This window comes from Danaus plexippus, chromosome 20, assembly GCF_018135715.1.
Source record: "Danaus plexippus chromosome 20, MEX_DaPlex, whole genome shotgun sequence".
NCBI classification, from domain to species: Eukaryota; Metazoa; Arthropoda; class Insecta; order Lepidoptera; family Nymphalidae; genus Danaus; species Danaus plexippus.
The window spans coordinates 4,907,065-4,920,408 of NC_083550.1; the positions used below are offsets into that span (position 1 = coordinate 4,907,065).

The 13,344-nt window shown below is 29.2% G+C and overlaps 1 protein-coding gene across 1 annotated transcript; it reads right to left on the reverse strand.

Annotated features, from left to right (window-relative positions):
• Positions 1–4,863: 4,863 nt before the first annotated feature.
• Positions 4,864–7,325, reverse strand: LOC116774142 (odorant receptor Or2-like). The gene is made up of 5 exons (XM_061523929.1): positions 6,572–7,325; positions 6,385–6,484; positions 5,769–5,873; positions 5,403–5,558; positions 4,864–5,258 (listed from the first exon to the last, which is right to left on the reverse strand). The coding sequence occupies exons 1-5, from the start codon at positions 7,267–7,269 to the stop codon at positions 5,208–5,210; spliced, it is 1,110 nt and encodes a 369-aa protein (XP_061379913.1). The 5' UTR covers positions 7,270–7,325; the 3' UTR covers positions 4,864–5,207.
• Positions 7,326–13,344: the final 6,019 nt, after the last annotated feature.

Consider the following 13,344-nt stretch of genomic DNA (forward strand, 5'->3'; position numbering starts at 1 on the left):
ATTAAAATGTCCAGAATTGCAGTGTGTGCGGAAGTTTTTGACTGCTTAGCTGTTTTTCAATAGCCGTTGTACCGTGATGTAAATATGGTAAGTAATTTTGACTCAAACGAGAAATCGATCATGTGCTTCGTATTGTTGTATTATAATTCTAAAAAAGAATCTGTTTTTTTTTAATTTTTCAATTATAACAAATAAAATAATTTTGTAAGTCAAATCTAAATGTTAACGTATTACTTTCAAAAAACTGCTGAGCTGATAATTTTTAAGAAATAAAACTCTTAAATACAAATTTGACTTCGTACACTTAGCATCTATTCCTTATAAATGGACATAATTTTTTACATAACTTTTCAATATAAAATTCAATCAGTAATTCAATAAATCAAAATTCATTAGTGAAAGCGATTTTAGACAGCTCGTTAAACAGGTAATGTCTTAATCGACAAGAAAATTATTTCTAAATTTTAATAACATTATTACGTTGTAAAGTAAATTAAATTGTTTTGATTAAATTAATGACTATCTATAGATGTATCATGTGTTATAGTAGAACATATGATTATTTATATATACATAGTTGAAAAGTAACTTATTACTTGTAAAGACAAGTAATAAGTTACTTTATAAAAGTATTAAATTTGTTTTTATTCAATAATGTTTAGATTCAGAAAGATATATTAAGTAATGCTCTAGTAGGTTCGTTTCAAATTCTTTTAGGTAGAAAGAGACGTACGTTTTAGACCTGGGTTGCAAGTCCCTTACACTATTGAAGCACTATTGAAGATCCCTGCAAGACGATGGACCCGGTATCCGCACGGTGAATCCAGGGAATGCTGAGAAGTTTTCGTCTCGTCAACAATATTTTGCATATTTGGATTGCATATACAATAAGAAATGAAAAATGCTACTGAAACTTTAAATTCCTAAATGGAGTCAGTCAAGCTATTAAATTAAAGTTTTTTTTAAATATTTTGTAAGGAATTGTGACTATGTTAATTGTAAGAGTTACAAATTCGTCAGTAAGTCTTATTATTCGTCATCTGTAGCCAATTAATTCCTGTACAACTAATTTCAAACTAGATATTATATTTTTTTAAAAAAAGACTATTATTGGTTATTCTAAATTATAGAGATATATAATAGACATTGGATATAGATATAAATTAAAAAAACGCATTGCCACGACAACAATTTTTCACGAACCTATCATAATAATGTGTCACATTGCTGAGGCTGTATAATAAACTGGTTGTGGAAATCAAAAGATTTCAGATACCATTTATTGGAACAAAAAATTGTGGCTATCCGAACATCGTAACTGTAAAGTAAGTTAAAGTAGAGGTTATAACTTAATTACATAAAAATCTAAAAATCATCGTTGTCTTCCTGAAACCTCTAACTCTCTGTAAAGTGCACCTATATATGTTAATTTTATTTTATTACTATTTATATTATACTCATAATATTTTTACTGCTTTTACGACGCTTCATTCATAGCAAATTTGCTTTGATTTTATTAATGCCGTTTAGAGAAAGAAATGAGAAAAATAACGAAGGCATTTTACTTCTACAGCATAAAATATTTCTGTATAAAAAGTCTATACATATATTCTTTTATTTAATCACATTTTACAATTAATATATTATCTATAGAAGAAGCGATTAGTTAAAATAATAATGTTGTAAATTTTTTGATTCGGTGAATTTTTCGTGGAAACGAACGTTTGCTGTTAATTTCCCAGCAAATTGCTCTCGCATCACATCTTTTTCAAACTTTCCACTTTCTTTTATCGTTTATTTTGAAAATAATTTACTTTCTATTGTGATTTAGATCCTCTTTAGAAGATTGCAATTCCTTCGTTACTCTGACAATTTAACTTCAGGGTAAATTCAATGTAAGAAACTTTTAAAAAACTATATTACATAACTATATTACCAATGTTTATGTGTTATAAAAGTCTTAGTATTATAAATGTTCAACTTTCAAAATTAGGATAATGATTTTGTCAGATTTTTTCCCAAAAATTAAATAACACTTGATGTTTAAGCACCAGAATAATTCGCACCCAATCAGTTTTGCCAAAACGATATAAGTAATTAATATTTTGATTCCAAAATAATTTTTATATTTTCCATACTAATTCATGGAAAACTAATTACAAACCACTATCTACCTTCATTAAAAAAAAATGTATATATATATATATGTGTGTGTACTTGAGCTATCAATATTGTAGTAAAAAAAAATAAGGACTTCTTTAATAAATATATATAATAAATAAAAAAAGTAAGAAGTAGGTGGAAATTGTTTTTTACAGCGATCTTTTTTTTAAGTCAGAGCATCTCAAATCTGAGGCCTCCATCCTTAGCAGCAGTCAATGTTTAGTTATTGAGAGACCTCTTATTTTTTTTTGAAATTATTACATTAAACAAGTTCATTAATCTTCCAGTTCATACACTATGTTACGCGTATGACAAACAAGACGCTCTTTGACATTATTAAGGCATGTAAGATTACCCTACAACTTAGTAGTGACGTTGATTGAACTGCGGAGCTCAGATGCGATTGTGTGGAGCAATTATTTATTAGATATTATAGAAATAAGCATCCGTTTTATGTTTCATAATAAAATAATAAAGTTTTTATAAATAAAGTGGACAATGGTGTAGACAGACTAGTTTATGCCGGCGCTCACCGATCACACAGCGGTAACCAGGAGACGACTCGTTTTCTTGAAAATCGCAGAGAATTGCTGACGGAGTTTAACTTTAATGACTTTCCGTGCAGCTGGTCTTTATGGGAGACTTTAATGCCCACCATCAAGAGTGGCTATTTCCATATAATATGTCCAAGCAAGCAGGGTGAGCGACGGATTTCGCCTTGTCGCTAAGTTTTTCCCATCTGGTAAAAGATACGAAATGGTTGTCGAGTGTGAAATACTATACAGCTAAAAAAAGCTTACCTCGTTCATATTGACAATTATGGCTCAGAACTCTCTACGTATACTTTCGATAGTTGAGCCTAAAAGCTAAAGAAATAAGCTATGTTGCTTTCGAAGCGACCAGGTGGCGTAATGTGTACGTGTCATTTTTGCTCTGACATAAATTTATTTCATTTGACTTATAATTCAAAGGTTGTAGTAACATCCATGATTTGATTAAATTACTGAGAAAAATACATTTGGAGTTGAGTTTGATATAATATTGAATAAAATTACGAGGTTATAATAATAATAATTAATTATTGTTAATATCCATTTTATTTTTATTTTAATCGATAAAATGAAAATTTATTTAAACATTCGTTTTTTTTCATGTCCACAAATATTTTAAAATGTTCTTAATAGATTATGGAAGGTAACTTTCAAATTATTATCTATAGACGTCATGTACATTGATTTTCTAACAAAATAGGAGAGATATTTAGATACATATATTTAATTTTATAAATTTAGACCTCGGCTCAATCTAAAAAAAATAATTTTTAATTTAAATTATACTGAAATTTATTTTTCAGTCCAATTAATTTCCAAGTATGGTTAATTAATTAGAGTAATTTCGAAAAGATTATTTTTGATTAAGAAAAAAACCCGTTGAATTACTTACATATCTTAATTTTGATGACATTATAATTTTTATTAAATAATTAAACTGACTGAATTAAATACGACATATGGTAATTAATTTGCGTACATTATTTGATTCCGCCTTGTTTAATGTTGTTATTTATTATGGTGTATATATCTACTGTTCAATATATTTTTACAATTCTTTCTAAAGAAGTAAGTCGGGTGTCAATAGTTTCTAAAAATGTTTGTCAATTTTTAAGCATTCATTTATATATAAAAATGATATCTCTGAAGTACTCTTAAAGAAAAAGAAAAAGAATGATAAATGAAATGTAAAAAAAATATATGCAATCTCAAAAAGTAGTCGACCGAAATATATATTTGAATTTTTACTTGTGTGAAAATATAATTGCATTTATTACTAGACTAATAAATGCAATTATATTTTTGGAAGTACTATCGGTGATAAATGAAAAATGCCTTTTCATTTTTCATCTCATCAGAGATCTCGGCGATCACGGTTGCTGCAAAGTAACCGAAACGTCGCGTCGGGAGTATGTAGTTTCATATAGTAAAAAAGACGATAGTACATCCGAAAAATATTAGTTTTATTTAAAAGAACACAGACAAAAATGTTTGATATCATTATGCATTTATTGTTATTTATGTATCTTGTTACAAAAAAAATAATAACGGTAAAACAAGTGATTTTTGTAAATTAAAATAATTAATTTATGAGTTCTAATAAAAATCTAAAACAATCTAAAATTTTTGAACCGGAATAACTAAAATGCTTATTAAAATTAATGAGCTTGTTTGTAAATATTTAAATAAACGAGCAAAAAAAATTGATAGAGTTTAGTCTTAGTGATTTTAAGCGGAGTGGTCATAAAATAAGAAATGTATTCGAGTTTTGCCTCCATATAAAACGGTTGTAGAAATATCGTGAGTTTGAAATAATATTTAGTTTTTTTTAAATATTTTTTTGTTTATTATCAATACGTCATCACGTTGAGATGATAATAAATAATTTCTTCTATCTTATTAAACATTATTCAAACAGGTTCAATAAAATAGGATGATATCAAATTTTAGCTTTATAGTAAAATTAAAGCAAAAATTTTCTTAATGAAATTATTATATATTCTTAATGTGGAATATTAAATAGTCCATAATATATGTATTATGACCAAATGTTTGTTTTCATACAAGCAAAATTTTTATTTTTCGTAAATTTAATTCTTTAATATCAAAACACCTTCCTTGTTTACAGCATCATACCAAATTTCACAAGTACGTGTTTATACATTAAGATCACTCATTATCTTCTGATTTGATAAAAGGTACCACAAAATTGTTTCTTTTTCGACGTCTCTCAAAAAGTTTAAGGGATTTAAAATTTTGCTATAAGATGAATAAATCAGGAAGTATAAATTTTGTGTTACTTGTTCTTTAGTATCTATTCAATAATTGCTTTACAAAAATAAAGGATATGATTTTCATATTGTTTCTTCAAAACACTTCTATATTGTTAGTTTTTTGTGGGCCTCTCAATTACGAATGTAATTTAATTGACAAAATGTTGTACAACCATACATATAAATATTTCTTATTCAACATTTTGCTTTCCATTGTCAATTAATCTAAACTGTTTAAAAGTGTATAATAACTGTAGGCAGCTTTTATAATCTGTAAAATCAAACAAATTTAATAAGAACTACGTTTTTAAATAAAGTGTATAAATTGATTCAAATTATTATAATTATATCGGTCTCTTCGGAGTAATTAATTAAAATTTTACTTTATAATTAAGAAAAAAATTGTATTACTTACAGCAACGAATGTTACAATACTGAGATTAGCAAATGGCCCAGCGGTGAATACGATACTTTTATTTAACTGTCCACCAAGTAGTAAAACATTACGGCGCATACTCAGGTCTTGTGACCACCAACCACTTGAATATACGGCGTTATCCACCTTAACACTCTAAAAACACTGTGTGATTAATCGGAATGTATTTGGTATATAATATTTATATGTCCAGTGAATACTTAAGTGACTATTGATATGTTATTAGCAACTATTTAACAAAAGGACTCTGCTTTATTGAGACTTGGTTTTATAAAAAAATTATACCCATTATCATATTCAGACTTTTTACAAATATAATGCGTTTTTATTTATAAAGTTACGTACCGTAACCAAAACGTTATGACTGTGCCAACAGTACAAAAATAGTTGAAAAACCTGTGCTATAAGATACTCTGATATCCAAATTTTATCTATAGTTGTCGCACCTTCCTTTAAAAAAAATTGTTAAAAAATTTAATCAATATCTGCATTGACTGCAAAACATAATGTGTATTAGCAACAACTTATGTCCGCGATACAGTTCCTATAAATATCTAAAGAAGGCTTTGAAAGATGCAAATCAGACACTAGGAAACGTTAAAATTTAATATAAGAAAAAAATAGTAATACAGAGAGCTTGGAATTGTTGTGGAGTGTTTAATAACTTCTTGAATAAATCTATTATCGGAACGCTCTTCGAAAGGATAAAGTTTAAAATAGTAATCTTACTATTCAGATCATCAACAGTAGAGGTGAAAATGATATATATCATATTAATAACTTATAAAAACCAATAATACATATTTTTTTAAAACCTTCCTAAAGAAGATCTTAGCGGTCAATTTCAAACATTATAATATATATTATAAATGGATATATTCGAAATATATCCATATGTTTTAATAGCTATATAAATTATAACGAAACTATAACACTGAACTTAGATAATTCAATTATTTACCCCAGTTAATTGCACCAAGCTGGAGCACATCATGATGGAGCAAATTATCACATAAAAGAACATCACAGGCGATATAACAGAGTTCAAAACTTTAAAATTCCTGAAAAAGGTCATGTTAAAATATAAATAAGCAGCCTTTTTTGGTTGGTGGGATTTTTCTCTTATTAAAATTGAGATTATACACTACTTTACTAGATAGACATGGTGATAGTGACATTTTTGTATTCTCTGAACAGTTTCACTATAAGTAATTCCCTCGTGGCCGCTGTCGAAAATTCTTTCGCAATTTAACCGCAAAATTTCAAATTGTGCAGAAAAAAATGTCATCAATACAAATACATTAGAATCATATATCCCAAGAGTGGCTCCGTTATAGAAGGCCATCATAATTTGTGTGACAGTTAGGACCCAGCGTCCAGGATCACTGGTTTTATCAAAAGGGACCCAGGAACTAACAATTTCCGGGAATGGAGTATCCCATTCATTCATATATACCAAGAAGAAATAATGTGCCAGCGGCCCAAAACCGAATATTAACACTGAAATAAGAACTAAGGCCCAATAACAATACGACAGGTTTCTCGAATACTTCGTATATTTTCGAATAATATTTATAGTGTCTTCATTTTTTTCATTCAGTTGACATAATTCTAAAGTCGATACATGATTCATAACGCTCATCCAATCTTTCTGCCATATTATAAAGGTAATAACTTTGATAACAGTGACGTGGGTAAGGGTGGTGTTAGATAAATTTTTAAGAGCTGCCGTCAAGTTTGATCTGATGCAATAGAGCTCAATGTATTCAGTTATAACAAACATAATGGATAACCATAAAACAATGGAATAAATTGCTCGAACACTTTTCCTATCGGATAGACACATCCCTAACTTTCGGAGGCCCCAAAAGTTTGGACCAAGCAAGGGATGTGCAGGATCTTCTAAAGATGACAAAGAGTTAAACAACATGATTGCTGTAGAAAAGCGTGGCTTTTAAAGGCAATTTATTGAAATTCAACAATTCTAGGTTGTGGGGAGTAAATACACTGAACCGTTTGAATATATAATCACATTTGTTCAGCTTTTATATTTTTTTTTGTCCCTGACATTATTTCTACAATTTTACTCGTTTTATTTTTTTAATTTCATTTTAAGTTTTTGAGCGTTGTATTTGTGAAGACTTGTTTTATGCTTAATATTCAATACAAAAAAAAATACAAGATAAATATGTTAAAGAGTTCTTGTTATATTATTTTAAGTGTGTTTATTAACAGTTGTGAATTGTTGCCTTTAATTTCCTTTAGTAGAAGATTACTTGAAGGTAATGCACGAAGTTGTAACACAATTTAAACTATAAATATGATTTATGTTTTAAACAAACAGACGAAATAAAAATGATCGTTTGTAAAAAAATACCTTTTTATAATTGATGAAGCAATTATAATTTTATTCTACTCATTGATCTCAATTACACTGGAATAAATTATGGATTAACTGAGTTGGTAATTGGAAATGGTAGTTGTTTTAATCAATTATTAAATATTTTATAGTGAGCTCTGCACAAGCACTTAAATATGATATATTTTTTTTTTTATTAATTTTTTATTCATTAATTTCATAATTAAGTTAAAGAAACTAATAAATACCTTTAAAATTGTAAAAATATGCAAAGTAATCGTCATAAAAATGTGTATAATTAAAAAAAAAATATTTTCGACAAAAACCTACGGTATAGACATAAAGACAAATATTTAATAAGCTCTCCCGAATATAACATTGGAAGTATCATACCACACGCAGTTATTTGTACGCAAATACATATCAAGAAGATTCAAAAATATTTAAGTCAAAAGTTTTTAATATTAATATTCTTAATATAACATTTAGTTGTTGAATATTCGTTTCAATTTAAAAAAAAAATCCTTAAAATTTTCACATATAACAATAAAATTTTAACAGTCATAATATTTGGTACGTGTTCTTGAAAAGGATATTTGTTAATAATAGTTTTTTTTATATAAATATCTAGATCACCTTGGCAGTTATAGGTAGGTCCTGTTCAAAAATTTCAGTGCTCAAGTCATAGTATACTAATAGTATTCACTAACTAAAATTTACTCTTCATCAAGACAAAAAGAAGAAATAGTAGAGCCATGAAATTAATAACTTAATTCGTAAACCTACTTAACTTGTTTTGTTTTTATCGACTACAGAGTTATGTTTAAAGGAAATAGTATTCGTTAGAGAGCTCCGAATATGATTATCCTGTGCAAGGTTCAGAACGATTATTGTATATTAAACATAAAAAACCCGTTCATAATCCCACAAATACTAATGACAACCTAATGAGATCTAAGACTTTCGCGAGTCATTTAAATAAAACGAATATTTTTCGTATTTTACTACGCATTTCGCCTGCCCGTGATCACGGTTGCTGAAAAGTAACCGAAACGTCGGGATTATGTAGTTTTTAAAGTAACAAAATTCGCGTAGTAAAATCCGAAAAATATTAGTTTTAATTAAATGACAAGTTCACACCAATCTCTTCACGATTCATATAAATATAAGTAAATCAATTTAAAGTAATGATTCTTAATAGTAAATTATTATTAGAAACATATGTTAAATAATATGAAAGTAATCAATTTTAAAAATATATACGAATATCATAAAAAAGTAAATTTAACAGATAGCCATTATTACATTCAGTTTACAGTCGAACTATGTATTTGAAATCTTTCATCATATATATATATATATATATATATATATGTGTGTGGATATATCGTATTTACCTATAATGTGTAAATATGTCATGTATAATAAACCAAAATGAAAATCATTTGGTCGTCCTTAATGTATGTATGAACATAACAAAAATCTTTTATATTATAGAACGATTTAAGTTAAATTAAAATAGATTTTTATATATTTATATTATACGCGTATATTGGATGAACAAAATTAACGTCGTAATTTTCTTCTATCTTATATCACATACACGTACGTATTTATTGCTATAAATACCGATTTATAATTGTGTAAGTGTAAATGTGAAGTATTTTATTACGGTAATCATTTCATTTATATAAATTCTCAAAACATCAGAATATATAACTTCAGTAAAGGCTTCCAAGAAACCACATACCTACAATGGGGGTAATAACCTTTTTTGAAACTCGTTTAATGAAATTGAATGTATAAGAACTAGATATTAAAATAAAATTTAAATGTTTATTTGTATTTACTAGTTCTCTCTGTTTGAACGAGAATTGTTATATCTTTTAATAAATCCTCGCAGACGTTAATTAATCAAGTTTATCTCTCGCTTGTTTCTTCTAATTGAAGAATGCTTATAAAATTTCTATGAAATACTTTAAATTCACTAAAATAGTGATCAATATATATATATATATGTATATTTATTTATATTTAAATAAATATAAATTTTTCAATGATCATCGCTTAAGGTCCGGACTTAGGACCTCTTCGTGGTTATGCTCATGAAAATACTATTAAATATTTACCATAAATAGTAATTTTCATTATATGTACAAGTGTGAATAGACCCAAAAAAGTTGCTAGTCCCATGTAAATAAATAATTTGTTGCTTGATTCAAATTTGTAGTTAAATTTACGTTGAGGATATATAAGAAAGATAAGGCAATGTACAAATACAAATTTTTAAAACAGATTTTAATCATGAGTTTAATTTCAACGATGAAGTATTTGAATCTTTTCACCTGAATGAATGAAAATCGATGTGATATCTCTGCAATGATAGACAGAATGTAATATAAATGAAATAAGAAAAGTACTCTTAATAACATATTTATGGTCTATGACTTATATTTTATATTTTGGTCTAAGGCGTTAACTTCATACTTTTTAGGTTTTGAGTTGTCTAAAATTACTAATTTACTGACAAATAGCAATTTTATAGCAAAACTGTTATTTCCTTTGACAAATTGAATAACTTTTGCCGTTTTTATGGAAGTCTCTTTCGTCGAATTTTATTCCCTAATGTCTCTAAATATATTACTCCAAAGAAAACCAATAAAAGAATTCATTGTTTTGTAAAGCTCTCTTCCTTAATACGAGTCTTTATTTGTTTAAGAAAGGGTTAAAAAACATTTGACTTTGAAATTCGTATTACTTTTTTAAACATATATTACAGAATCATACATCAACACATGTGAGACGAAACCTCTCAGCATTCCATGGATTCACCGTGTGGGTGCCGGGTCCATCGCGTTGCAGGGAGAGGAGCTTCAACAGTGCCTGGGACTTGCGACCCAGATGTAGGTTTCAGGGACCCCTCTCTATCGCGCGTTTAACGCTCACCTCCACTGACCTAGCTCTTCTCTTTACCTAATCAAATTTGAAACGAACCAAGGGCTGCCTTCGACGCACGTTCCAAGAATGAACTGACGTTAGTTCTTGACAGACCTAAGTCTTTTAGCAGGTTATAGAGAGATTTGCCTGTTATACTTTCGTCATACTTCTACCGAGTATAAATTTACAACGAACATATTCTTAGTGTGTTCGTTAGTGAGCTCGTAATACTTGTTGACCTTGATGGCATGGTCTTTAGGGATGTTGGTTTCCGAAGGAACCGTGAGCTCTATTAGTACAACGCGCTTTAAAATTCGCGAATATAAAACTATGTCCGATCTGGAGGCCGACGCACAAATATCCTTTGGGATTTTATATTGCTTCTCATACGTATCCATAATGATAGTCCGATTCGAAGCCGCTTTAATAATAGAGTAAGGCTTGACGTTTGATTTTGTAGCTCTAATGCCTTCTCTCACAAAACCTATTAATAACACGTTTGTGGTTATTTCTTTTTGCGCTCTGGCCACAGAAAGAATAACCGCTTTACGTATGATTTCTAAAACCCTATCATGACGACACGAGTACTGACTGCTATCTACGAGTACCCTACATCCCACCAGCAAATACTTAGCAGTTCCAACTTCCTCCCCGCAGATGTAGCAAGTTTTTTGGGTACCTTTGCCCCATCTTATTAAATTACTCTGATCTGGGAGAGTCATCTGGAACGCATTGAGATAAAATTTTAGCAGTGCTGGTGACCAATCAAGAATTGAAGTGCGCCATTTTAGTGCTAATGGGATGTGTCGTTACTGATTCTGCATTTCTAAGCTCATTGCATGGATCTTATATTTAGAATTCTCGTCTTGCCGAATAAAGTTCTTTTATATATCCATATCTTTGGCCTTCCTACTTAATCTTATATAATACTGTTTTTTTATGACAATGGGGGCAAACGAGCAAACGGCCTACTTGATGGAGGTAGCCCATGGACATCCGCAACATAGTTTTTGCGGATGTGTTGCTACTCTTGATTGGGGAAGAGGGAAAGGAAATGGGAAAGGGCAAGAAATGGTGGGAAAAGGGAAAGGGCAACCGCCTCTCTCACTCATCGAACGAAACACAGTGGTATAAGACTACTTCACGCCGATCTTCTGTGAGAGGGTGGTTCTTCTCCGGTCGCGCCAGCCCAGTTTCGAGCTGCAGTAATTTGACCACAGTTATGCTCTACCACCACTTAAGCATAAATTGTATTACACATTTTTTGTGTGTATAAGATTTTTTTTACATCAAAGGTGGCAAACGAGCAGACGACCTACTTAATGGACAGTAGTGACCGTCACCCATGGACATCCGCAACATAGATGTTGCGGATGCGTTGATTACGCGGATACCTTGATTGTTGAGGAAAAGAAAGGGGTGGGAATAAAAATATGGCAGTAAAGGGTGGGAACAGGGAAAGGCCAACTCGCTCTCTCACTCATCGGACGAAAAGCAGCCACTAAAGACTACTTGGGCCCGATCTTCTGTGAGAGAGGCACTTCCCCGGTCGAGCTGACCCATTTTCGATCTGTAGTAACTTGATCACAGCTAGGCTCTACCACCTAAATAAAAGACAAAAAATATCAAATTGATTCCATTTCTTAGGAACACTTAAGCACTTATCTTATTTTTTTTTACTGTTAGAGCATCACGCCATCCGAGTCAGTAAAACTTAAGCTTTAGACTTTTGCTTTAAAAATATCTCATAGTAATTTAATAAAGTTACAAAAAGATATTTCAAAATAAAGTTTCCGTCATATTAAAAAGAGATAAAAGTATACGATCACGTGCGCCTTGCTGTGTAGAGAATAACAAGAATATTTCTTATAAACTTCAAAATTTGAGATTGAAAAACTTTTACTCTAGACTTCTCCATACGTTTACGAGATTGTGTTCATTCCAAACTTTCCAGTCTTGGTTCTTAAGGTTTTTTTTTTTTTATAAAAAGGGTAAATTTTTCACATGCATTCATAAAAGATACAATTTAAATAATCTTACTTTGCAAATTACGTTGTTTGTGATATTATATGTTTTAAACCCATGATTAATGCAATAAATAAAGTGACTTATGGTACTGGATCCTACTTTTATCTCTATTTCATATATAGGTTATATCGGCTTCAGCTGTTGTTTTTGCAAATCCAATGTAACTGCTAACTAAACATGAACGTTTTAAGTGAGATATGTTTTAAATTTATTTCAGGAAAAGGCTACTTTACTACTTTGGTTAAGATCTTATTATCTTATAATACAAATGATTGGAAAAAGTATATTACATTTACCGTTAACACAATTATTATTATCAGGGGATATTAAGAGGTTAATTACAATCTATTTACTAGTTTATTAAAACACTCATAATATGATAATTTAAATCTGGTTTTGTTTAGAATTTATTACTTTACAGTTTGAATTAAGATTACTTATATTATTTTTTTTTAATTCCACAATTATTACCATAACGAGGTTTAGCTTTTATCTTATTACAATAATGTAAATTAAGAAAATTTAATAAAAAGACGTGATGTTTCTTACGTTGGTCATTGAAATGTCCTACACAAAATTAGAAATACAAAATTATTA

Bases quoted from the DNA above. Each gene is read 5' to 3' on its own strand.
- LOC116774142 (XM_061523929.1), bottom strand. From the start codon at position 7,269: ATGTGTCTATCCGATAGGAAAAGTGTTCGAGCAATTTATTCCATTGTT. The intron at 6,485-6,571 runs GTAGTGTATAAT...GACCTTTTTCAG, and splicing joins CACCATGTCTATCTAGTAAA to GAATTTTAAAGTTTTGAACT. The intron at 5,259-5,402 runs GTAAGTAATACA...TTGATTTTACAG, and splicing joins GTATTGTAACATTCGTTGCT to ATTATAAAAGCTGCCTACAG.